Genomic DNA, 27,700 nt, shown 5'->3' with positions numbered 1-27,700 from the left:
CCGTCTTCCAATGCAGGGAATGCAGGTTTGATCCCTGGGTGGGGAACTAAGATTCCACATGCCTCGGGGCAACTAAGCCTAGGTGCATGCTGCAACTAGAGGAAAGACTACACATCGCAACGAAGAGCCCGCATGCTGCAACTACGACATGATGTCACCAAATAAATATAAGGTTTTTTTAATTTTAAAAAGGGGGAACAAATTATTGATACAGACAACAACATGGTTGAATCTCAAAATCATTATGCTAAGTGAAAGAAGCTAGACACATAAGAGTATGTATTACATGATTCTACGTATATAAAATTCTAGAAAATGCAACCTAACCTGTAGTACTAAAAGTAGATCAGTGGTTACCTGGGATTGAGGACTGAGAGAGGGATGGACTGCATAGGACATGAGGAATAACTGGGGGGAAAAAGGGGAAGTGATGGAAATTCTGCATTTTCAATGAGATGGAGGCTGTATGGATGTGTACAAGACTCGAATTGCATACTCTGAGTGCAGTTTACTGTATATAGTTTATACCTCAATAAAGTTGATTTCTTAAAAATTTGGCTCCTTTTCAGTGGCAAATTTGTGTTGAGGAACACGGTAAGGCTAGAGCTCAAATGATCACGTTAGCCTTGAACTGTAGCCTCTACAAATCTTTCTAAGATTCACAGTTCCTCCAATTGCTTATCATTATCATAGATGGTATGCCAACTTTCCAAGTGGTGGAAATTGGCTTCCTAGACCACAATCCAGGAATAGAGGCCATATGATCTCCCTGCAGTACTTCTCCCTACAGAGAGGGTACAAAAACAACCCTCTCTCCAGGAATGGGATACAGTCTTTGAATATTCACCCAATCCATATTTAAAAGACTGTTCAACCATCCATGATCCTTTCATGTTATAAATCTACTACCTGAGGAGTCACTTGACGTGTAGATTTTTGTGTTTAACCTCTATAATAAGTTACATTGGTATTTTGCATTTTATTTCATTCATTTCAACCAGTGGTGGAACAGGTGCATTTCAGGCCTGTTCAGGCCTGAAGAGACCAAATATTTATTCACGTGTCCCCAGGTCAGTGTTTGTGTTTGTTTTGTAATACTTTGATAATATTTTGATATACTTATGAGGTTTTAGCAGTTTCACTTGGTATATTTTTTAAAGTAATTACTGCCCAATTACATGCCAAATTTGTTCAGAAAATAACTTAGTAAATATAGCATTGTATGCACATATACTAATACCGTCTGCCTGCCCAGTGGAAACACATCCTTTATCGCCTCCTCTCTTTACCATAAGCACACTCCACAGGAAATCCCAGCCACATTTCAACTACAACCTTTATGCCAACCTAGAGGGTGATAGGAGAAGGCAATGGCACCCCACTCCAGTACTTTTGCCTGGAAAATCCCATGGATGGAGGAGCCTGGTGGGCTGCAGTCCATGGGGTAGCTAGAGTCGGACACGACTGAGCGACTTCACTTTCACTTTTCACTTTCATGCACTGGAGAAGGGAATGGCAACTCACTCCAGTGTTCTTGCCTGGAGAATCCCGGGGACGGGGAAGCCTAGTGGGCTGCCGTCTATGGGGTCACATGGAGTCGGACACGACTGAAGCGACTTAGCAGCAGCAGCAGCAGCAGAGGGTGGTAAACCCAGAATAACTTCTCAGTCCCAGTCCTCTTCGCTAAATTCAAGACACAAAATCTAAGACCTTCCTGGACACCTCACAGGCTCCTCATATTCAACATGCCCAAAACTAGCTCATCATCTCCCTAAAATGCCAAGTTCATATTGCTCCCTTTATTCCCTTTTTTCGTCAGAGGCATCACTCTCCACCTGTTCACCCAATCTAAAAACCTAGAAATCATCCTCAACTCTCCCTCTCTTTTTCCTCAATCCCCCAAATCCATTAGTACCTATGACAAAAGCTCTCAGGTTGACTCTTTTCCATTCATCCCACTTGCTCTGCCTTACTTCATGTTCTTTATGTCTCACAAAGACATTTCACGGATCTCAGAAGTGGCCTTTTTCTCTCTCCCCAATCTCATGCTCCTCCCCTCCTCCTCCACCACACCATCACCAGAACAGTTTTCATAAAGGACAAGTGAAAACCTCTTGGCAGTCAAAGCTCTTCATGATGCATCCTTGCTTACCTTTCCAACCTTGTCTGCTATTATATCTCCTAGAACTTCTTTTTACCCACTTAACAACATTCTTTGCCAGCCCATCTGTATATGCTCTTTCATCCCTCCAATGCCTTTGCGTATGTTCTTTCTTTGGTTTCTTTTCCTTGCAAGCTATCTCCTATTTATATATCCTTCAGGTGACAGCTCTAAACTCTCCAAGCGACTCTAGATGGCCTCCTTCTACACTTCTACTCTGCCCTCCTATAACCCATTTTTATCACCATCCTGCGCTGCAACCTTTACGAATGGGCTCTGCTCTAATCAAGAAAAAGCATTGCCTTGTTTTTTTCTGTGTTTCCAACACCTTACAAAGGAACATAGTAGGGGTTCTGCTTTTTGGACAAATTAATTAACCACATCAAAAGGACAGCTCACAAAAAAACTATAAGGGAAGAGAAGATGACATTAAAGATCCTTACACATGTTCCTTAGTTTTAGAGATTATGGAAAGATTTCTCCGTAGACTGCAAATCTTTAAAGGTTTTACCAACTTCAGTTTGAGCTTTTAAAAAAGCAAGAGAGCTTTTAAACTACTCAATCCTGTGATAAACAGACAATGTGATTTTTCCCCACTCCATACTCATTATAATGCACATGCACTTACCCTTTCTCACTGCTAATCTGAAAGGGTTTTCATAGGAGGAGAGAAGGACAATCTTTAAGAAATCATATTTAATAAGATTCTAAATTGAAAGTTTCAACCAAGGCACCAAGATACACTAGTATGATATTCCAGAGCAAAATCTGAGATCAACATCCAAATTTTCAATGAAATACTCTAAACACTGGTTATATGACTGTTAAATCAAACCTCTGCTGCACTGAAGGTATCCTTGGGCCTTTTAAAGATCAAGAGAGCTTCAGGGAGGAGATTTCTTTGGAGCAGAGGTCACTTCCCCTCAGGTCAACAGAGTGAGGCCTCAAACAATCACCCAGAGCTAAACAGTATCTCTCCAGAAAAAGTTAAGAAGAGACAGAGGAGCATCCCTGCTGACCACAAGAGAGTATCAAGGTTGGGGTCAGCCTGCCTCCAGAGAGTCTCTCGCCAAAACTCCAGGCCATGCCCAAGAAAGAGTAAGCTTGGGGTTGTCTGGACACCAAGTGACAAAAAGAGATTATATTTGATGATGAAACGCAACCACAAGAATGAGCAGAAACATATTGGGATGGCTAAAAGCTCACCCAGAAGTGAAGGAAGAACTTCCCCAGGGAGGAAATTCTAAAAGGAGGGGATCACAAAATAGATTTGCTTTCTGACTCCAGTGCATTCATGACACTTTGGGCAGCTGACTGGTTACGCACAATTCTGTCCCAATTGGAAGTCCTCCCAGAGCCAACAGCTGTCCTCCAGCTGGGAAGGAACGATGGAACTCTTTCCAAAAATTAAGGTAACCGTGCTCTTCAGGCAGATGGAGACTGGAACCTGGCTACTGAAGAGCATAAATATAAACATATCGGAGAAAGAAGTGAGAACTAAAATGAAACATCCATAAAAAGAAAATCCATTTTGCTCCATCATCAATGCCAATGAAAGAAAGTTGTCGCCTAAGAAAAGTAAGATGAGGGGAGGGAGGAAGGAGAGAAACACACATGACTCTTACCCAGGCCCTGATTCTGCTGTTCCCACTGGATGGCATCTGGCACCTGGAAGGTGACTCCCTCCAAAGAGACCACGTTTTCCTGCTCTAAGCCAGGTTCCTGAGACGTGATGCCAGGGAGCGTGAACCCAGGCAGCTCGGTGTCACCCAAGGCCTCATCCAGGGAGTCAGCATCTTTATCTTCCTCATCTTCCTCCTCATCTTCTTCCTCTTCATCTTCTTCCTCTTCATCCTCTTCATCTTCATCATCTTCTCCCTCTAGGAAAGAGGAAAGCAAAGGGGACATGAAGAAATACAGGCAGTGCACACAAATGAATCTTTTGAAATGACCCAAACACTACAAAATAAACATGACTGGCTTGTTAAAACATATTTTATCATTAAAGTTGAGCAAGAAGAGCTTTGAGGGATTGCATGCCCACCCTATACCTACATTTTAAACTTTCAAAACCACAGTTATGTCAGATAATTATCATGCATCATGTTTATTGGGAGTTAAAGTTCAGGTAATAGGGATTTTTGTTAATGTCATATTTATAATTAAAAGGGTAGCAAACATCATCTTCCTGTTTTCTGGAGATCATTACAGATCTGTCTGTTAGAAAGCTCACTGAAATACTAACAGAATTTAAAAGAAGTGTTCCAGTCTTTTTCTATCTCATAATACTAAACAAGAGAATTCATTATGTTGACATAGTTTTCTTTCTGCTCTTCTTCCACATCAGTGAATAGAACTCACAACAATGTTAACTGAGAGGTACATTAATCCACTCCTGCATCTGTTCTCCTTACACAGGAGGGACCCAAGAAACGGGGAAAGGTCACATGAGCGTTCTCAATCCAATTCTAAAGGGGATCAGGAAATGACACATTGGTCAAGGACAGTCAGAAAAGAAACATGTGAGAAAAAATCACTATCATTACCAGCATCATATGAGTTAAGTACATAATATGTCCATCTGTGACGCTTCAAGAGGTGTAGGTTTAAGGAACATAAGATCCCCAATTTCATTTTATTTCACGTATGTTAATTTTCTAGGAATACTCTGAACTCCCATCCACATTATGAAGGCACCCCTGAAACCCTCCATAAGGGCCCACAAAATCCACTGAAGGCCTTTTCCTTGTTCTCCCTCTTGGCTCTGAACACAGTGGTGACCGTAACATGGAACTCTCTTCAAAGGCTGAAGAGAAAACAGAGGATTAAAGCCACCTAAGAATTCGGAGACTCTCCTTCTTCCAGACAATTTTCTCCTTTTCAGCTATCATTTACAGATTTTCTTAACTTAAAAATATTACTTCTAATCTTTTTCATTCTTATATATCCTTTACCTTCATAGGATTTAATACCTGCCCCTATTCCAAAAATTAAACAAATATTTATCAAGCACCTAGTTCCAGGCACTAGGAATACCACAATAATGTCTCTGCCTTCATGGAGCTGATATGTCACTCAGGAGACATACAGCAAACAAAGAGATATATAAATAGATATGCAATATACTGCACTCTGATTAAAACCAGCAAGAAGACAGAAAATGCCAGGTGCTACTATTTTAGATAGCAAGATCAAGGGAAGTTTTTCTAATAAGGTAAGGTTTGAAAAGAGATCATACCAAAATAATGAATTCTTTTGTTTAATTTAGATCATTAAAGATTCCCAGCAGAGGAGGACGGGGAATGGTAAAGGCAAAGCCTGTGTTCAAAGAATGGCAAAGAAGATTGGGCTGAGAGGCAGTGAGTGACAAGACAGAATACATGAAGTAAGGAAATCAGGGGTAAGCAGAGGCCACATCTAAAGCAGATTTGTAAGGAATGACTGGCTACAGGGTGGAGAACAGGTTATCTTAGAGCAAGAAACAAAGCAAGGAGACCCACAGGAGGCTATTGCAAAAATCCAGGGAATAGATGATGATGCTTCAGATGAGGGTGTAGTCCTAGAAAAAGAGAGAAGTGATCAGACCTGAGATGTAATTTGAAGGTAGAGCCCTGCTGATAATTACAATGTGGGATGTGAGAGGAATATCTCACTTTATTAAAAATGAGAACTAAAGAGACAAATCAAGAATTTTATGTGAAATATATTAATTGGGTGATACTTGTGCCTCTGACAGCCAAATGGAAATGCTGGAAGTCTAAGGAAGGTCAAAGCTAGAAATAAAAACCTAGGAGTCATCAACTTATAAATTATATTTAAGGCCTTGACACTGACTGAGATCATCAAGAGAATGAGAGTGGATGAAAGGGAAATGGGCCAGCCCAGGCCCTGGACAATCAAACATTTAGAGGTTGGCCAGCAGGGGGAGATCCAGCAAAGGAGACAGAGAAGTGACCGCAGGAGAAAACCAAAACAAGAGAAGAAAACATTTCTGAGTAGGGGGCTGAGTAAGAAACGACGACTGTCCCTCTGGTTTAGACATTTGGGAAGTCATTCTTGAACTTGACAAAAGTTGTATTCCTGGAATGGTAGGGACAAAAGTCAGACTGAAGTGCTTCTAAAGTAAATTGGGGAAAAGGAAGCAGACATAAGTAGAGAAAACACAAGAAATTTGGAGAAGAGAACAGGGACATTAGGGGATAGCTGGAGGGAGATATGGGCTCAAGGGTAGGTTCTGAAAGCAGAAACTGTTAGAATTTGCCTGTAATTGATAAGATCTGGCAGAAAGGAGTGAACTGATGATGCGGAGGGAAGAGCAGTAGGAGAAATGTCCTGAGAGATGAGGTGTGATAGAGAGATGACACACAAGGACTCCGGAGCCACTTAACTTACTATGCTGAGTGGTTTCAGACAAATTACTGAATTCTGGTGTGCCTCAGCTCCCTTACTGTAAAACTGGTGTGAGTCCTGCCACACAGGGCTGTTGTAAGGATTACATTAGTTAATATATCAGGTACTTAGAACTAAGCCTGGCACACAGTGTCCACCATATAAGACTGGCTTCTCTGCTATTACGGAGAGGGGAGACAATGCAGTGCATGGCCAGCTTGGACACACCCACCTCTGCAGGGTCACAGGTGCAGGCCGGTGGCTAGATTTGGGGCAGGGAGCATGTGAAAGCTGTCATATTTCTTTCCTTGGTCAAATACAAAACTGGTGGATGTGGTCAGATTGCCAGGCAACCCTATGAGTCCACGTGAGTCCATTGGTAATGTTATAAATTTAAAGCAAACCATACTAAGATGATCAGTGTGTTTTTCTTCAGCCACATCACTGAATGGGTGGGTGGATAAGTGGAGTAGGCAGAGACATTTAACCAGGGCCAAGTTTTGCTAGGAGAGCTCAACTAAGGAAGGAGCAGTAGATTGTGTGTGAAGAGAATGATTATAAAGATGAACCAGAAAAGGATACAGACTCCCAACAATATGATGTGTAATTTCTCAGGATCTAACCTAAAGCATGGTGACAATGATTAACAACACTGCATTATATACTTGAATGTTATTAAGAAAATAGATCTCAAATAGTATCACCAAACCAAAAATTGGTAATTACTTGAGGGAATGGAAGTGTAAACTAACCTTACTGCAGTAATAATTTTACAATATATATACATATATGTGTGTGGGTATCAAATCATCACCTTATACATCTTAAACTTATATATGTTATATGTCATTAATATCTCAATAAAGCTGGAGGGGGAAAAAAGATGGGCCAGGGACTCCAGTTAAAGAGAAGCTGAGAAGGACAGCGGATAGGAAAAAGTAACAGAGTCACTGGATTTTATGGAGAAAACTATCAGGAATCATTAAGGCTTTTTGAAAATTTTACTGACCATCCTCCTGTAGACAGAAATTGGTGATGAGCTAAAAAGAAAATTTATTTTATTTTTAAACTTTGTAAAATCACTTTTAGTTACTTTTCCTCTCCACAAACCTAGAGGGTTGTTCTTGATAGGAATATCATGACAATATGATTCTGACCCCCTGAGAATGCAAAGGCGAAGCCAGAGCTCTGAGCCCTCGATTTCCAGCTTTTATCATTGAACCATTGTCCTCTGACCACCACCAACCACCAAGGATAACTTACACTTGGTCCTCAATGTGTTCAGTTAGCTCCTCCTCTTTAAAATACAGAGCTAAAACAAATACTGTATACTAATGCATATATGTGGAATCTAGAAAAATGGTACAGATGGTATTATTTGCAAAGCAGAAACAGAGACACAAACAGAGAGGGCACGATACCAAGTAGAAAGGGGTGGGTGGAATGAATTGGGAGGCAGAGACTGACACATACACACACTATGGAAATGTAGAGTGTTAGTCACACAGTCGTGTCCAACTCTTTGTGACCCCATGTAATATGGCCCACCGGGCTCCTCTGTCTATGAGATTTATCAGGCAAGAATACTGGAGAGGGTTGCCATCCCCTTCTCCAGGGCATCTTCCCAACCCAGGGATCGAACCCGGGTCTCCAGCATTGCAGGCGTGTTCTTTACCGTCTAAGCCATCATGGAAGACAGCATATACACACTGCTGCTGCTGCTGCTAAGTCACTTCAGTCGTGTCCGACTCTGTGCGACCCCGTAGACGGCAGCCCAGCAGGCTCCCCCATCCCTGGGATTCTCCAGGCAAGAACACTGGAGTGGGTTGCCATTTCCTTCTCCAATGCATAGAAGTGAAAAGTGAAAGTGAAGTCGCTCAGTCGTGTCCGACTCCTAGTGACTCCACGGACTGCAGCCCACCAGGCTCCTCCATCCATGGGATTTTCCAAGCAAGAGTACTGGAGTGGGGTGCCATTGCCTTCTCCGATATATAGACTACAATGTATAAAATAGATAACTAATGAAAATCTACTATATAGCACAGAGAACTCTCCCTGGTGCTCTGTGTTAACCTAAATGGAAAGGAAATCCAAAAAAGACAGGATAAAGGTATACACATGGCTGATTCACTTTGCTATACAGAAGGAACTGACATAGCAATGCAAAGTAACTATACTCTAAATTAAAAATAGCCAGCTAACCAGAGCTGGTTAGCTCTTTTTAATTTTATCATTATTATTTTTTTTAATTGGAGTATAGTTCCTTCACACTGCTATGTCAGTTCCTGCTGTATGACCAAGTGAATCAGCCATACATATACATGCATGCATACTAAGTCACTTCAGTCATGTCTGACTCTTTGCAACGCTATGGACTGTAGCCCGTTAAGACCCTCTGTCTGTAGGATTCTCCAGGCAAGAAAACAGGAGTGGGTTGCCATGCCCATCACCAGGGGATCTTCCCAATCCAGGGATCAAACCTACATCTCTTATGTCTCCTGCATTGTCAAGCAAGTTCTTGATCACTAGAGCCACCTGGGAAGCCAGGTGGTTGTTGTTCAGTTGCTCAGTCATGTCGATGCTTTGTGAGCCCATGGAATGCTGCACACAAGGCTTCCCTGTCCTTCACTATCACCCAGACTTTGCTCAAACTCATGTCCGTTGAGTTGGTGATGCCATCCAACAATTTCATCCTCTGTCTTCTCCTCCTCTTTTCTTGCCCTCAGTCTTTCCCAGCATCAGGGTCTTTTCCAATGAGTTGGCTCTTTGCATCAGGTGGCCAAACTTTTGGAGCTTCAGCTTCAGAATCAGTCCTTCCAGTGAATATTCAGGGTTGATTTCCTCTAGGATTGACTTGTTTGATCTCCATGCTTCCAAGTGATTTCAAAAGTCTTCTCCAGCATGACAATTCAAAAGTATCAGTTCTTCAGCCCTCAGCCTTCTTTATGGTCCAACTATCACATACGTACATGACTACTGGAAAAACCATAGTTTTGACTATAAGGACTTTTATCTGCAAAGTGATGTCTCTGCTTTTAAATATACTGTCTAGGTTTCTTGTAGCTTTTCTTCCAAGGAGCAAGCGTCTTTTCATTTCATGGCTGCAGTCACTGCAGTAATTTTAGAGCCCAAGAAACTGAAGTCTGTCACTGTTTCCATTGTTTCCCCATCTATTTGCAATGAAGTGATGGGCCTGGATGCCATGATCTTAGTTTTTTGAATGTTGAGTTTTAAGCCAACTATTTCACTCTCCTCTTTCACTTTCACCAAGAGGCTCTTTAGTTCCTCTTCACTCTCTGCCATTAGAGTGGTGTCATCTGCATATCTGAGGTTATCGATATTTCACCTGGCAACCTTGATTCCAGCTTGTGCTTCATCCAGCCCACAATGTACTCTGCATATAACTTAAATAAGCAGGGTGACAATATACAGCTTTGACGTACTCCTTTCCCGATTTTGAACCAGTCCATTGTTCCATATCCAGTTCTAACTGTTGCTTCTTCACCTCCATACAAGCTTCTCAGGAGGCAGGTAAAATGGTCTGGTATTACCAACTGTTGGAGAATTTTCCACAGTTTGTTGTGATCCACACAGTCAAAAGTTTTAGCACAGCCAATGAAGTAGAAGTAGATTTTTTTCTGGAATTCTCTTGTTTTTTCTATGATCCAATGGATGTAGGCAATTTGATCTCTTGTTCCTCTGCCTTTTCTAAATCCAGCTTGTATATCTGGAAGTTCTTGGTTCACAGATAGTTGAAGCCTAGCTTGAAGGATTATGAGCATTAACTTGCTAGCATGTGAAATGAGCACAATGTATTTGAACATTCTTTGGCACTGTCCTTCTTTGGGGCTGCAATGAAAACTGACCTTTACCAGTCCACTGCTGAGTTTGCCGGCATATTGAGTGCACCACTTTAACAGCATCATCTTTTAGCATTTGAAATAGCTCAGCTGGAATTCCATCACCACTACTAGCTTTTTTCATAGTAATGCTTCCTAAGGCCCACTTGACTTCATGCTCCAGGACTGCTGGTTCTAGGTGAGTGACCACACCATCATGGTTATCTGGGTCATTTAGTTCAGTTCAATTCAGTCACTCATTTGTGTCCTATTCTTTGCAACCCCAAGAACTGCAACATACCAGGCCTTCCTGTCCATCACCAACTCCTGGAGTTTATTCAAACTCATGTCCATTGAGTCAGTGATGCCATCCAACCATCTCATCCTCTGTCATCCCCTTTTCCTCCCACCGTCAATCTTTCCCAGCATCAGGGTCTTTTCCAATGAGTCAGTTATTCGCATCAGGTGGCCAAAGTATTGGAGTTTCAGCTTCAGCATCAGTCCTTCCAATAAATATACAGGACTAATTACCTTTAGGATGGACTGGTTGGATCTCCTTGCAGTCCAAGGGACTCTCAAGAGTCTTCTCCAACACCACAGTTCAAAAGCATCAATTCTTCAGCGCTCAGCTTTCCTTATAGTCCAACTCTCACATCCATACATGACTACTGGAAAACGCATAGCTTTCACTAGATGGACCTTTGTGGCAAAGTAATGTCTCTGCTTTTTAATATGCTGTCTAAGTTGGTCATAACCTTTCATCCAAGGAGCAAGTGTCTTTTAATTGCATGGCTGCAGTCACCATCTGCAGTTATTTTGCAGTCCAAAAAAATAAAGTCTGTCACTGTTTCTGTTGCTTCCCCACCATTTGCCATGAAGTGTTGGGACCAAATGCCATGACCTTAGTTTTCTGAATGTTGAGTTTTAAACCAACTTTTTCACTCTCCTCTTTCACTTTCATCAAGATGCTCTTTAGTTCTTCTTTGCTTTCTGCCATAAGGGTGATGTCATCTGCATAGGGATGCAGGTTAGGGAAAGGGAAAATCATTAGATGATTCAGGTATGACCTAAGTCAAATCCCTTATGATTATACAGTGGAAGTGAGAAATAGATTCAAGGGATTAGATCTGATAGACAGAGTGCCTGAAGAACTATGGACGGAGGTTCATGACATTGTACAGGAGGCAGGGATCAAGACCGTCCCCAAGAAAAAGAAATGCAAAAAGGCAAAACAGTTGTCTGAGGAGGCCTTACAAATACTTGTGAAAAGAAGAGAAGCGAAAGGCAAAGGAGAAAAGGAAAGACATACCCATTCGAATACAGAGTTCCAAAGAATAGCAAGGAGAGATAAGAAAGCCTTCCTCAGTGATCAATGCAACAAAATAAAGGAAAACAATAGAATGGGAAAGACTAGAGATCTCTTCAAGAAAATTAGAGATATCAAGGGCACATTTCATGCAAAGATGGGTACAATAAAGGACAGAAATGGTATGGAACTAACAGAAGCAGAAGATATTAAGAAGAGGTGGCAAGAATACACAGAAGAACTATACAAAAAAAGATCTTCATGACCCAGATAATCACGATGATGTGATCACTCACCTAGAGCCAGACATCCTGGAATGTGAAGTCAAGTGGGTCTTAGAAAGCATCACTACAAACAAAGCTAGTGGAGGTGATGGAATTCCAGTGGAGCTATTTCACATCCTGAAAGACGACACTGTGAAAGTGCTGCACTCAATATGCCAGCAAATATGGAAAACTCAGCAGTGGCCACAGGACTGGAAAAGGTCCGTTTTCATTCCAATCCCAAAGAAAGGCAATGCCAAAGAATGCTCAAACTACCGCACAATTGCACTCATCTCACACGTTAGCAAAGTAATGCTCAAAATTCTCCAAGCCAGGCGTCGACAGTAAGTGAATCATGAATTTCCAGGTGTTCAAGATGGATTTAGAAAAGGCAGAGGAACCAGAGATCAAACCTCCAACATCCACTGGATCATCAAAAAAGCAAGAGAGTTCCAGAAAAACATCTACTTCTGCTTTATTGACTATGCCAAAGCCTTTGATTGTGTGGATCACAACAAACTGTGGGAAATTCTGAAAGAGATGGGAATACCAGACCACCTGACCTGCCTCCTGAGAAATGTGTATGCAGGTCAGGAAGCAACAGTTAGAACTGGACATGGAACCACAGACTGGTTTCAAAGAGGAAAAGGAGTTCATCAAGGCTGTATACTGTCACCATGTTTATTTAACTTATACACAGAGGACATCATGAGAAATGCTGGGCTGGATGCAGCACAAGCTAGAATCAAGACTGCCAGGAGAAATATCAATAACTTCAGATCTGGGCTATTAAGCCCATACATATACATACATTTCCTCTTTTTGGATTTCCTTCCCATTTAGGTATAGAGTTAGGTATAGAATGGAGTTCTCTGCTATACAGTAGGTTTTCATTCGTTATCTAAAATAGAGCTAACTATATGATCCCAGGGGCTTCCCTGGTGACTTAGATGATAAGGAATATGCCTGCAATGTGAGAGACCCGAGTTCAATCCCTGGGTTGCAAAGATCCCCCAGAGAAGGGAATGGCTAACCGCTCTAGTATTCTTGCCTGGAGAATTCCACAGACAGAAGAGCCTGGTGGACCCCAGTCCAAAGGGTCACTAAGAGTCGAACACAACTGAGTGACTAATACTTTCACACAAAAGAAATCCCACTTCTGGGTATATATCCAAAGGAAATGAAACCTTAAACCCAAACAGATCTCTGCACTTCCAAGTTCACAGCAGCATTATCCACAATAGCTACAGTATGGAAACAACCTAAGTACTGGTCAATGGATGAATGCATAAAGATGTGGTATATATTATTAAATATTTATATACATGGGATATTATTCATATTATGCAATTTATATTATACCTGCAGGTATGTGTGTGTATGTATATATGTGGAATATTATTTAAGCCTTCAAAAAAAAAAAGAAATCCTGTCACTTGTAACATAGATAAACCTGGAGGACATTATGCTAAGTGAAATAAGTCAGAGAAAGACAAATACCACATGGTATCACTTATATGTGGAATTAAAAGTCTAATTCATAGAAACAAAGACTAGAAAAGTGATTGACAGGGTCTATGAATGGAGGTAAAAAGAGGAAGAATTGGTAAAAGGATACAAACTTTCAGTTATAAGATGAATAAAGTTTGAGGACCTAATGTATAACATGGTCACTACAGCTGATAACACCATATTGTACAACTGAAATTTGCTATGAGAAGAGAACTTAAAATGTTCTCACCAAAAATTAAAAAGGTAAACATGTGAGATGATGAATGTGTTAATCTCATGGTGGAAATTCTTTCACAATGTATATGTATATCAAATCACCATGGTGTACACATTAAATATCCTACAGTTTGTCAATTATACATCAATAAAGCTGTGGGAGGAGGACTACAGAGCTATAAAAATAATGAAAGGAACCTCAAAAGTTATCTTCCTCCATCCTTTTGTATCCTGAAAAGAGAGCTGCATCTATGCAAATCTAGGCCACGGTTGCAGCCTTCACAACACAATTGAGAGGACCTTGCTTAGGTCAAGGTATCTCGATCTCTCCCGTAATCACCCACCCTGGTAAAGTCTTCTTTCTCCTCCCCCACCTGAAATGCCTGACATGAGACATATAACTCCAAGTCAGATGATAAAACCAAGGAGCACTTTCTTCAGAAACACCAGATTGAGTAGTATATAATTTTTACATCATCAGAAAAGGAAGGGCCCTGATTGATGTGTGGGATGAAAGAAAAAAGTCGTCTTCTTTTACCACTAACCCTGACCTTCAACACAAAGAAGTTTATAAGGTTTCACTTTTAATACCTGAGTATATCTGAGGACATAGCGATAGAAAAGAAAGTGTCAGAGACTGTGTAGAGAAAAGAAGAGGAATACAAGCCTTACAGGAGTGAGAGTCCTCCTTCAGTTCAGTTCAGTTCAGTTGTTCAGTCATGTCCAACTCTTTGTGACCCCATGGACTGCAGCACACCAGGCCTCCCTGTCCATCACCAACTCTTGGAGCTTACTCAAACTCATGTCCATTGAGTTGGTGATGCTACCCAACCATCTCATCCCCTTCTCCTCCTGCCTTCAATCTTTCCAGCATCAAGGTCTTTTCAAATGAGTAAGCTCTATGCATCAGGTGGCCAAAGTATTGGAGTTTCAGCTTCAACATCAGTCCATCCAGTGAATATTCAGGACTGATTTCCTTTAGGATTTACTGGATCTCCACTGGAGAAGGGAATGGCAAACCACTTCAGTTTTCTTGCCTTGAGAACCCTGTGAACCATATGAACTGTATGAGTTCTCCTTCAGTCTAGCCTTATTCCCTTGTTATCGATTTCTGCCAGGGAATTTTCTTATTTTTAGAAGGTTACATTCATTCTCTAGCTGTTAAACATCTTTAGTAGTATATCATCTGTACCCTGCCACGATTTTCAGTGGACCGTTGACTACTATTACAGATCAGTAACAAAAAGGTATGATCACCTTTCTAATATTAGCAAAATAATGTATTTTATAGCAGCTTGACCCCAAAAGGTGGGAAACCATTGAATAAAGGAAAGATAATCTTGTCCTCTGTTGTATCACCAATGACTAACCCAGTGCCTGGCAGAAGTCACGACTCAATCTTTTTTGAATGGATGGATGGATGGGTGAATGCTTAGTCAGTTAACTAGGTCTATGCTTTTAACAACTGGCTGGATCTAAGGAAACACAGAGTAATAATAAGCAATGGGTAACACACTCCTCTGAGTAATCCTGCAATAAGCACAAAGGCAACATATCAAATGGACAGGTACAAAATAACCCAGAGTTGTATGCATTCATCTTTCACTCATAAAAACTGAAGAAAAACTCATCTGTATTTAGCCCAGTCTTTCAGTAGATGCACCCAAGAGAAATAATGATGTCATGAACACTTCTGAAAACAAAGGACAACAAAATGAAATAAGCATTCAGCAAACTGTGCCAGAAACAATAACAAAATCTCTGATTTCAAGAACTGAAACTAAATGAAGAACTCATTCAAATAACACTATCAGGTTATATGTTAATGGCCATAGGGTAATGCTTTCTGGATTCTGTAATTTTGTTAAAATAAACCCCAAATTTTATTTTCATTTATCTGAATCCCAAAGAAGCATGTGGATCAACATAAAACATACACACACAATTATTCTATCTAAAGGTAGCACCAAAAACAAACAAACAAAAAGAACCTGTAGAAAGCAGCATTGCTCAGGGCTTCCCTAGTGTCTCACTGGTAAAGAATCTGCCTACCATAGGAGACGCAGGTTTGATCCCTCGTCTGGGAAGATCCTATATACCAGGGAGCAGCTAAACCTGTGAGCCACCACTATTGATTCTGTGCTCTAGAGTCCAGGAGCCACAAGTACTGAAGTCTGTGAGCCCTAGAGCCCATGCTCCACAAGAGAAGCCACTGCAGTGAGAAGCCTGTGCAGACATTATCCTCCAAATATACATACTTGACTAAGCAGAGCAAGTTTTATAAATTCTGTATTACTTACAGTCTACTTTACTGGTGATATACTGCCTTGGGTGTTCAAACATCACAGCAGAGCCTCAAACAAGTTTGTGAGACCCCAGATTTTTGACTCTCTAGGTCAGGCCTCTTTTCTTTATTTATTGCAAACATTTCCACCTCTGGTTACCAAAACTAAAAATTTTCATTCCTTTCAGGGCCAGGGCCATGATTCCCCTAACAAAATCAATAGAAGATATTGGAGAAAGTTTGTCTTGTGGTCCTGGCCTGAGTAATCTGATTCTACTGCAAAGTCCAGTTGCCATTCAATAAGCAGTTCCCACCAAAGATGCTCCATTTCTCTCATTCTATTTGTATCACCATTTAGACAGTTTTACAGCTCTAGAAGACAGAGACATAGCTAGCATTTCCAGAGTATTATTGATGAGTCCAAGGGGAACCCTTGGTTGAGAATTTGTCATCCCAATAATAGGAGTAGGAAGAACTCCACCAGTAACACTTGTTCCCCAACATGACCTGGCTATCCTTGACTTACAGTAATAGGCTCCTACCTGAACTTTCTGTCTCTTTGCAATTGTTGTTTATTTTTCAGTTGCTAAGTCACATCCAACTCTTTGCAACCCCATGGACTGCAATACACCAGGCTTCCCTCTTCTTCATTATCTCCCAGAGTCTGCTCAAATTCATGTTCATTGAGATGGTGATGCTATCTAACTGTCTGATCCTCTGTCATCCTTTTCTCCTTTTGCCTTCAATCTTTCCCAGGATCAAGGTCTTTTCTAATGAGTTGGCTCCTCGCATCTGGTACCCAAAGTTGAGAAGATCCCCTGGAGAAGGGAATGGCAACCCACTCCAGTATTCTTGCCTGGAGAATTTCATGGACAGAGGAGCCTGGTGGGTTACAGTCCATGGGGTCACAAAGAGTCAGAGACAACTGAGCAACTAAAACTCTTTGGAACAGCAGTGATTAATTTGAATCCTTATCTTTTGCCTATTTATTCACTAGGTTTAAGAGTCAAACTTCTCTTTCTCTTTACAAAGTTTATAATCAAAACTAAGCCACATAGATTAGGGCATGTGAAGATGAAGGATACAATGAAAAGAAACGGTGAATTCTCTGGGTGGACGCTTAGCATATGAGTCTTTCTCCCATTTCCCCCATAAAAGAATGGCTCTGACAGATTCCAGTGCCAGACTTTTAAAAGAAGAAATGTTTGTTGCCATGTGTTTTCCTGGGAGCCCCTATACAATATAATCAAAAGCCACTGTAGCAGAATGGTTTCTACACATAGAGTAAATAAAGCTCTAGGGATGGTACTGCTTTAATTTTCCATTTTATTTTTGTTTTCCAATTTATTTATTTAGTCTCACAATACTCCTTTATTTATTATATAGATGCAAAATCTGTTTTATGTATAATACTTGTACATAAATACTTGTACAATACTTATTATTTGGTCCTACCAAATAATCTTACCAAGGCCTTCTACTGGTAATCTTCCCCCCAAAGATTCAGATAAAATTAGATATTGTGCACTTCATGACTACCCAATCAATAGAGATTTCACTACTGATTTCAGTTTTGGGGTCATACACATAAATCGAAATAGACACACGCGAGGTTAAGGCGATGAAAGTGAGTTGCAAGAAACCAGAGGGTTCAGAACTAGGCTGTGTATTTTGCTTGAGTTAGAGTCACAACGTGCGCGGCAAATGTACGGATCTCAGAGTTCACTTACTGTAGTGCAAGGGCTTCTCAACACCTATGTGTCTGCATGGCTGAGGGGCTGGCAGCCTGTGGGACCTTCAAGGCATCACCGGGGCTCATTTCTTCTTGGTCTCTTCTGTTTTCGGTTTGTAATCAGCCAAGGTGGCCTTGGCGTCTTCGGCCAGCACGGAGCAGTGCAGTTGCACAGGCGGGAGGCACAGCTCCTTGGCGATATCTTTGTTTTTGATGGTCAAGGCTTCCTCCACCGTCTTCCCCTTTACCCCTCCAGCTAACAAGCTGGAGGCAATGGCAGAACCACAGCCAGATGTTTTAAACCTGGCGTCCACGATCTTCCCCTTTTCATCCACTTGAATCTGTGATTTCATGACATCACTACATGCTGAAGCCCCCACCAATGCAGTCACAACATTTTTAGATGTCTTGTCAAGGGACCCCACGTTTCGGGGATTTTCATAATGATCAACAATCTTCTTGTGAGCTGACAGCTCTCTGGCGGGCAGGCGTGGGCCGGAAGGAGCAGGGCCAATGCCGCCTGCCACAGACGGCCCACTCCAGCCGTCTTGTGGGCTTGCACCTGCCTCCAATTTATTTTTAATTTGGGCATCAAATTGGGTGCAAAACTGAAAAGTCAGAAAAGAAAATGAATCTCATTTTAAGGAGTTGAAGCCATTCTCCAGCAGATGGCTCCCTGGGATTGGAAGGGGTTGAAGAACCCTAGAAACTACTGAAATAATGACCACAAAATTCAGCAGCTCTCAATGTTAAGCTGATTTAGATGTTATAGACTTTCATTACATTCCTTAAAACTTCTTTAAAACTTAAGCATTTCTGCCAACTGTTTTCATATTTTTATCATGTAATATTAGATATATACAAGAGAATATATATCATATTTATACTGTTAAGCTTAATAATGAAATAAATCCCAGAGAACTCACATTCAGCTAAAAAAAACTGGAATATTACTAATACTTTGGCATCTATTTGCATATTCCTCTATCATCTTAACCACCTACTTCCCCTGAATGTCATTAAAAAATTACTGAATGATGAATTACTTTGCCATACACATGAAATACTGTAAATCAATTATACTTCAATTTTTTAAAATGTTTTAGAAAAACAACAAGAAGGATGTAATGGAGAAAAAAATTACTGAATGTTTTATTTCAGGATCTTTTTCCACTCAAAATTATGATTTTAAGTTTCACACATCTAACAAAATACCAGTTTGTAAATTTCACCAATTTATGGTATTCCATTTTGCAAGCATGTCACTATTTATTGGAGAGGAAATGGCAACCCACTCCAGTATTCTTGCCTAGAGAATCCCATGGACAGAGGAGCCTGGTGGGCTGCTGTCCATAGGGTCGCAGAGAGTTGGACACGACTGAAGTGACTTAGCATGCATGCATGCACTGGAGAAGGAAATGGCAACCCACTCCAGTATTCTTTCCTGGAGAATCCCAGGGACAGAGGAAGCCTGGCAGGCTGCCGTCTATGGGGTCACACAGAGTCGGACACAACTGAAGCAACTTAGTACTATTTATTTAGCATATGTGAACAAACTTTTGAGTTATTTAGTTGTTGCCAATTTTTTGCTGTTATGCATAGTACTGTTACAAACATTCATATATGATCTCTAATAGATCTATTCAAAGGTTTCCTTAGGGCATGTTCCTAAAAGTAAACTTGCTCGGTCAAAGGAATAGAAGTGTTCAACATTCTAAATAATGTCTAGATATATTTCCTTAGCTCCACATCCTCACCAACCTTTGTTATTGTCACACTTTTTTTTTAAATCCAGTGTATATAAAATGGTATGTCACTGTGGAGGTAATTTGCATTTTTGTAATTAAATTATTTCTGAGGTTGTATATTTGATCATGTTTGTGTATCTCTGTCTAATCATGTTTGCTCCTTCTTCTTTTGGGTTGTCTATCATTTCCCTATTGATTTTTTTGGAGTTCTCACTACTCTAGACACAATCCTTTATCAGTTACATGTATTACAAAATTATATGTATTACAAACACCTACCCTAGTTTTTTGTTGTTGTTTTGGCCACGTGGCTTGTGGGATCTTAGTTCCTCCGCCAGAGACTGAACCCATACTCACAGCAGTGAAAGACCAGCGCCTTAACCATCGGACCACCAGGGAATTCCCAACCTTCCCCAGTTTTAGAAGTTGTACATTCACTGCCTTTCTAGTTAACTTCTTATAAAAGTTTTCAGTTTCAGCTGAATTTATCAACATTTTCCTGTGGTGAGCAGTTTTTGTGTCATGACTTCAAAAAATCCTTGTGTACCATTAGGGAGTGAAATATTCTATAATTTTTCTCAAGTGTTTGAATTTCATGTTTCACATCAGTTTTAGACCATATGGAATCAGTTTCTGTACATCAGGTTATGTTCACTCTGATTTAATTTTTTCTATATGGACAACCAATTGTCCCAGAACTTTTGTGGGGAAAAATAAATGCTTTCCCCACTGCTCTGTAAAACCATCTCTCTCCTACATCAAGAACCCCTATAGAACTGTGTCTGTTTCTATGCTCTCTATTCTGTTCCACTAGTTATTTTAATTATCCTTGTCCATGACCACGTTGCCTAAATATTTATAGTAAGAGTTTTATAAGTCCTAATATCTGATAGAGCAAGTGTCCCTCGCCTCTAATCCTTTTCTTTAGCAGTGCACTGACTGGGAATTATTTCCTGAACTCTTGTTCTTCCATACAAATTTTACAAAATCTTAGTCAAGCCGTCATGGATCAGTGAAATGGAAAAGTAAGATAATGAAATCTTACTTTTATTACTTCATTCCTTCTGTTTTCTTTGGGGTTCTTTTGTTTTTATAGCTTAAAGTGGAGGCTGCCTGGGACATTAATTCTCAGACTTTCTTCTTTTCTAATAGAAGCTTTAAAGGTTAAATGTGCTATGAGAAACCATTTCAGCTGTGTCTGACTCTTTGCGACCCCATGGTCCGTAGCCTGCCAGGCTCCTCTGTCCATGGGATTATCCAGGCAAGAATCCTGGAGTGCGTGACTTCCCTGGTGGTCCAGTGGCCAAGACACTGCAAGGGGCCTGTGTTCAATCCGCGGCCAGGGAACTAGATCCCACACACCGCAATTAAGAGTACACATTCCACAACTCAGACTCAGGGCAGCCAAATAAATAAATAGATTAAAAAAAAAAAAAGAATACTGGAGTGGGTTGCCATTCCCTTTAAATATCCATTTATCTTTATCTTACAAGTTTTGAAAGAATATTTCGCTAGGATTCACTTTTAATTACTCTTATTTTATACTATGGGCTTCCCTGGTAGCTCAGAGGGTAAAGCATCTGCCTGCAATGCGGGAGACCCAGGTTCAATCCCTGGGTCAGGAAGATCCCCTAGAGAAGGCAATGGCAACCCACTCCAGCACTCCTGCCTGGAAAAATCCCATGGACAGAGGAGCCTGGCAGGCTATAGTCCATGGGGTTGCAAAATGATACATAAATTATTTAGAAGTATTTTTTTTAATTTTCAAAGGTATGGGACAATTTATCTTTTTATTTTAAATGTCTAAATTGAGCAGACATCAGAGAATTGGCCGGCATGGTATCAATTCTTGAAATTTGTCAAGATGGCTTTATGGTCTAGCACATGATCAGTTTCTGTAAATATTTACTGTGTGCTTTAAGGTATTGTATATTCTCTAATAGTTTAGTACAGTATTTTTTTATGTCATGCATTTTGTCTTAAATTTTATTTTGTTCGAAAACTTTTTGAGTTTTCAAACTAATCTAATCTGTTCGAACAAAACTAATCTGTTTGAAACCAACAGGTTAAAAGGATGATACAGTTGGGCTTATCCCCAAAATACAAAGTTGTCTTAGCGTTCAAAAATCAATCAGTATAACTCAGCATATTAATAGAAAAACCATATCATCAACTCAATAGGTACAGAAACACAGATTCAGAAAAAGCACTTGATAAAATCCAATATCCATTAATGACCAAAAACAAACAAACAAACAAAAACAGAAGTCTCAGCAAACTAGGAAAAGGCAGAAACTTTCTCAACCTGATAAAAGACATCTACAAAAATCCCACAGCTAACTGTGATTACAGCCATGAAATTAAAAGATGCTTACTCCTTGAAAGGAAAGTTATGACCACCCTGTTTATTTAACTTATATGCAGAGTACATCATGAGAAACGCTGGACTGGAAGAAACATAAGCTGGAATCAAGATTGCCAGGAGAAATATCAATAACCGCAGATATGCAGATGACACCACCCTTATGGCAGAAAGTGAAGATGAACTAAAAAGCCTCTTCATGAAAGTGAAAGAGGAGAGTGAAAAAGTTGGCTTAAAGCTCAACATTCAGAAAACTAAGATCATGGCATCCGGTCCCATCACTTCATGGGAAATAGATGGGGAAACAGTAGAAACAGTGTCAGACTTTATTTTTATAAGCTCCAAAATCACAGCAGATGGTGACTTCAGCCATGAAATTAAAAGACGCTTACTCCTTGGAAGGAAAGTTATGACCAACCTAGATAGCACATTCAAAAGCAGAGACATTACTTTGCCAACAAAGGTTCGTCTAGTCAAGGCTATGGTTTTTCCTGTGGTCATGTATGGATGTGAGAGTTGGACTGTGAAGAAGGCTGAGCGCCAAAGAACTGATGCTTTTGAACTGTGGTGTTGGAGAAGACTCTTGAGAGTCCCTTGGACTGCAAAGAGATCCAACCAGTCCATCCTAAAGGAGATCAGTCCTGGGTATTCTTTGGAAGGAATGATGCTAAAGCTGAAACTCCAGTACTTTGGCCACCTCATGTGAAGAGGTGACTCATTGGAAAAGACTCTGATGCTGGGAGGGATTGGGGGCAGGAGGAGAAGGGGACAACAGAGGATGACATGGCTGGATGGTATCACCGACTCAATGGACATGAGTCTGAGTGAACTCCGGGAGTTGGTGATGGACAGGGAGGCCTGGCGTGCTGTGATTCATGGGGTCGCAAAGAGTCAGACACGACTAAACGACTGAACTGAACTGAACACCATATTTAGTTCCCTTGTATTTATTGTCATTATTGACATATTTGAATTCCTTCCTCTATGTGTCCCACTTTTTCTGTGCTTTCCCCTCTTGTTGTCTCATTTGCTGTCTCTTGGTACTATACTGTTTGTAATATCTTTAAACTGATCTTCCTATTCACTAACTCTCTTATTGCATATTTAACCATTTAATTATCAAGGGTTTTCTCCCAACAATTTTATTTTTATTTCTAAATGCTTTATTCCTTTAACAAAAATCTGCTGGGTCATTTTTGTCAGTTTCTTATTATTGACAATTTTTGTGATTTCATCTTTTCTTTCTTTTAATCTTTTTATACATGGTTATTTCACACTCTGTTCTGATTGTTTTAGTACCTAAGGTCCTGGATAAGGAGTAGGTCAATCAATTATTTCACTTTTCTGCTGATTCTCAGTCATGGCTGTTTGTTTCCTTGACAGTTTATTGATCTTTTATTATGAGACTACATTTGCTTGAATTTAATCTGTGGGAAAACAATGCATTTCAACTGGGCATGCTCTTCTCCAGCGAAGATTTACCTCTGCTTCTGTAGGGATTCAGGCTGTGACACAAACCTGGAACTGCTTTATTCCCCTCTTAAAGACACAGCCTTAATGTGGGAATTTCAGCCTGGGTTCCTCTTCCTGCTACAAGTCCAGATGTTGACTCCTAGTATTACTATTGTCCTAGAAGGCCTTTCCCTTTCCAATTTGCTTACTCCTTACAGCTCACTTGCTAGGTTTCAGCTCACTTTGGGATGGACTGAGCTAAAAAGTACAATCCTTGAAGATTTTTTCTGACTGCAACGTCATTAATGTACTAAAGTGTGTGTTTTATGAAAGACCTAGTCATTTTGCTATGGCTGGGTCTGTCAGAGTCTTCATCAGAAACTGAAATCCACAGAGTGAGTTTCCAAAAGTATCCATATCATCTACATTTAAAGTAGGTCTAGTAAGTTAAATGAGAGTTTATTGGCTTTTCAAACACCATTTTCAAATTCCAGATTTCACTCATAAAAGCATCTGTAATTTGCAGTGTATTTTTAAATTACATACAATCTCAAATTTTATTGCTTATTAAACATTCTGCTTTAAATGTTTGTTAATTGCTTTAATTCTCTTTTTTAAAATCCCCTCACAGTGATTTTTTTAAACCTCCCATATTAATCTATACAAATTTCTTGAAAACATTTTACTAAAGTTCAAACTTTCTATTAACTCTGTAATAGTGAACATGATCATTAGTAATTTCCTCCATTCTAACTTTCACAATATTTAAAAGGTACATACATGAAAAAATTTTGTATCTTGTTTGAGACAAGATAATTTGTGCACTTCAAACACCCCCTTGATAGATATTCTGGATTCAGCCCATATTTCATAAAGATGTTTAAATATTTTCTTATTTAATTTAACATTACTTTCTGTAGAGGATTCTGCTGTTGATAATGTCATCTCCTATATCTGGTTAGCAAGCTAAAAAGATCAGTCTACATAACTAACCTCACATTTTCTGGTCAGTACATAAACCCTTTTCAGCCTTGACCCCATATAATTGGTGTTCTCTATTATCTTGTATAGATCCTGCCCCTAATTAAATTGAGTTATCTTAATAGAGAGAGCACTGAAACAAGTTATGTAAGTTCTTAAATCTAGCTTCTAGTCACTAGAAACAACTCGCTTTGGATTCAGATGACAGACTCTTATGTATTTCCCTTTGGAAAGTGAGACTACAGCAATATTGTTCTACTTATCAAGGGTGCTATAAAGAGAAACAGAGAAGCTTTAATATTATTGTATCTATAAATTCTGAGCCATCCAGAATAAAACCTTTCTCCGCAGTAATTTAGTAAAGAAATATTAAGCAAACATATACAAAACTTATGCATAATAATCCACATAGGAGCTTGGCACAGGGATGGGAATCCACCTGCCAATATAGGTGACATGGGTTTGATTGCTGGTCCAGGAGGACTCCACATGCAGCAGAGCAACTGAGCCCATGTGCCACCACTTCTGAGCCCATGTGCTGAACTGCTGAAGCCTGCACACTCTAGGGCTCGAGAGCCACAACTAAGGAGTCCCTGTGCCACGACGACTGAAGTCTGCACACCCTAGAGCCAGCAAGCCACAATTACTAAGTCCACATGCTGGAACTACTGAAGCCCATGCACCTAGAGCCTGGCTTCAAGAAGAAACCACTGCAATGAGAAGCCTGTGCACAGCAAGAAAGAGTAGCTCCTGCTCTCTGCAACTAGAGAAAGCCCGCAAGCAACAATGAAGACCTAGTGCAACAAAAATTTAAAAAAATAAAAAATATTTAAAAAAAAATAATCCACATACACTCAAAAGATAAATCATGGGTTGGTTAGGTTGATTACTAATTTTGCAAAAATATCTATGAAAGTAGATTTCCCTTCAAACTTTAAAAACATGACTTAACTAATTCAAAATGAGGTTTACAAATTAATTAGTGGAAATGTGTTTGTTTTATCATACCTGTGTATATTTACCTTCTTGAAACCAGAGATTCTGTCTTACTCTTCTTTGTGTCCTACCCACAGGATCAAGCATTGTGCCTTGCACAAAATAAGCCCTCAACATATGGTGATTGAAAAAAATTGAACAGAACTCTAATTCATTATCTTCCTCTTCAAAATAATGCCTTCAAAGGACTACAATATAATTTTTATTAATTTATAGTATGCATACACTTCGGAGAAGGCAATGGCACCCCACTCCAGTACTCTTGCCTGGAAAATCCCATGGACAGAGGAGCCTGGTAGGCTGCAGTCCATGGGGTCGCTAAGAGTCGACACGACTGAGCGACTTCACTTTCACTTTTCACTTTTATGCATTGGAGAAGGAAATGGCAACCCACTCCAGTGTTCTTGTCTGGAGAATCCCAGGGACGGGGGAGCCTGGTGGGCTGCCGTCTATGGGGTCGCACAGAGTCGGACACGACTGAAGTGACTTAGCAGCAGCATACACTTCAAATGAATATGATATCAACTTTTTAAGGAAAACCCATCTATATGCTTTTGTCACCCCCAGGTGGCAAATGAGAGTGGGCCAAGAGGGAAAATGATCTTTGAACAAATTAACTCCAATAACGTTTCTAGGTTCAGACAATAAAGAATTCACCTGCGAAGCGGGAGACCTGGGTTCAATCCCTGGGTGTAGAAGATCCCCTGGAAGAGGGCATGGTAACCCACTCCAGTATTTTTGCCTGGAGAATGCCATGGACAGAGGAGCCTGGCGGGCTATAGTCCATAGGGTGGCAGAGTCAGACACATAACTAAGTGACTTTCACTTTCACTTTTCTAGATTAGGATCTCCCTCCTCTCCCCCTAGCAATTTTTCCCTCCCTTCCACTCTGGCTTCTCAAAGTGGTCTTAAAGAATCATTTAAGGGGCTTCCCTGGTGGTTCAGGTCCAGTTAAGAATCCGCCTTGCAATGCAGGGAATGCAGGCTCAATTCCTGGTCAGGGAACTAAGATCCCACATGCCTCGGGGCAACTAAGCCCTCATGCCACAACTAGAGAGCCAGAGCACCACAACTACCGCACCCGTGCACTTTAGAGCCTGAGCACTGCAACAAGAAAAGCCCATGTTCCACGAGAAGCCGTTACATCATAACAAAGACGCAACGCAGCCAACATAGCCCTCTGTTTTCGGAGCAGCATCGTACCAAGTATTATTTGCTATAGGATGTGACAGAACGACCCTCAGTTCAGTTCAGTCCAGTCGCTCAGTCATGTCCAACTCTTTGCGACCCCATGAATCGCAGCACACCAGGCCTTCCTGTCCATCACCAACTCCCGGAGATGAACTATTGACGGAGGTTCGTGACATTGTTCAAGAGACAGGGATCAAGACCATCCCCATGGAAAAGAAATGCAAAAAAGCAAAATGACTGTCTGAGGAAGCCTTACAAATAGCTGTGAAAAGAAGAGAAGCGAAAAGCAAAGGAGAAAAGGAAAGATATAAGCATCTGAATGCAGAGTTCCAAAGAATAGCAAGAAGAGATAAGAAAGCCTTCCTCAGCGATCAATGCAAAGAAATAGAGGAAAACAACAGAATGGGAAAGACTAGAGATCTCGTCGAGAAAATTTAGAGATACCAAGGGAACATTTCATGCAAAGATGGGCTCGATAAAGGATCGAAATGGTATGGTCCTAACAGAAGCAGAAGATATTAAGAAGAGGTGGCAAGAATACATAGAACTGTACAAAAAAGATCTTCATGACCAAGATAATCACGATGGTGTGATCACTAACCTAGAGCCAGACATCTTGGAATGTGAAGTCAAGTGGGCCTTAGAAAGCATCACTATGAACAAAGCTAGTGGAGGTGATGGAATTCCAGTTGAGCTATTTCAAATCCTGAAAGATGATGCTGGGAAAGTGTTGCACTCAATATGCCAGCAAATTTTGAAATCTCAGCAGTGGCCACAGGACTGGAAAAGGTCAGTTTTCATTCCAATTCCAAAGAAAGGCAATGCCAAAGAATGCTCAGACTACCGCACAATTGCACTCATCTCACAGGCTAGTAAAGTAATGCTCAAAATTCTCCAAGCCAGGCTTCAGCAATATGTGAACTGTGAAGTTCCAGATGTTCAAGCTGGTTTTAGAATGACCCTATACAGGTGTATTTCTTGTATAGTGAGAACAGTGTGATATTGCCCATACATGAATCATGACATGCTTTTAACAGAGATGGGATTTCCTCTAAACAGTGGGATATACTTAGTGTCAATTATGATGATTGTCTGGTTGTCAACTGCCTAGGGATAGAAGGTGTCTCCTTCATATTGGAAAGCAGGACAGATGATATTTAAGTGGGGTTGGGGATTCCCTACTTGGTGGTCGGCTCTAGAGGAAATCTGCATCTTTGTCTTGGCTCTTCCACGTGGGGGCAGGGATGGGGAAGACAGAATGAGAAGGT

General features: G+C 40.5%; 1 protein-coding gene across 11 annotated transcripts in view; it reads right to left on the bottom strand.

Annotated features, from left to right (window-relative positions):
• The window catches only part of ARMH4 (armadillo like helical domain containing 4), a 156,984-nt gene that overhangs the window by 85,568 nt on the left and 43,716 nt on the right, over positions 1-27,700 (bottom strand). For 7 of the 11 annotated variants that reach the window (XM_086320521.1, XM_086320519.1, XM_086320520.1 and 4 more), the window contains one exon: positions 3,787-4,041. The exons of the other annotated variants lie outside the window; for them this stretch is intronic. In XM_086320521.1, coding sequence (XP_086176647.1) covers positions 3,787-4,041 — 255 coding nt within the window. The remainder of the gene's footprint in view (positions 1-3,786; positions 4,042-27,700) is intronic. 11 annotated transcript variants of the gene reach the window in all.

The sequence above is a fragment of the Bos grunniens genome, chromosome 10, assembly GCF_055505025.1.
Source record: "Bos grunniens cultivar Pamir isolate PY7600 chromosome 10, Bosgru_T2T1.0, whole genome shotgun sequence".
Classification (NCBI taxonomy): Eukaryota; Metazoa; Chordata; class Mammalia; order Artiodactyla; family Bovidae; genus Bos; species Bos grunniens.
Note: the sequence above shows the minus strand (reverse complement) of the source record. Positions and strands in the feature narration are given on the sequence as shown.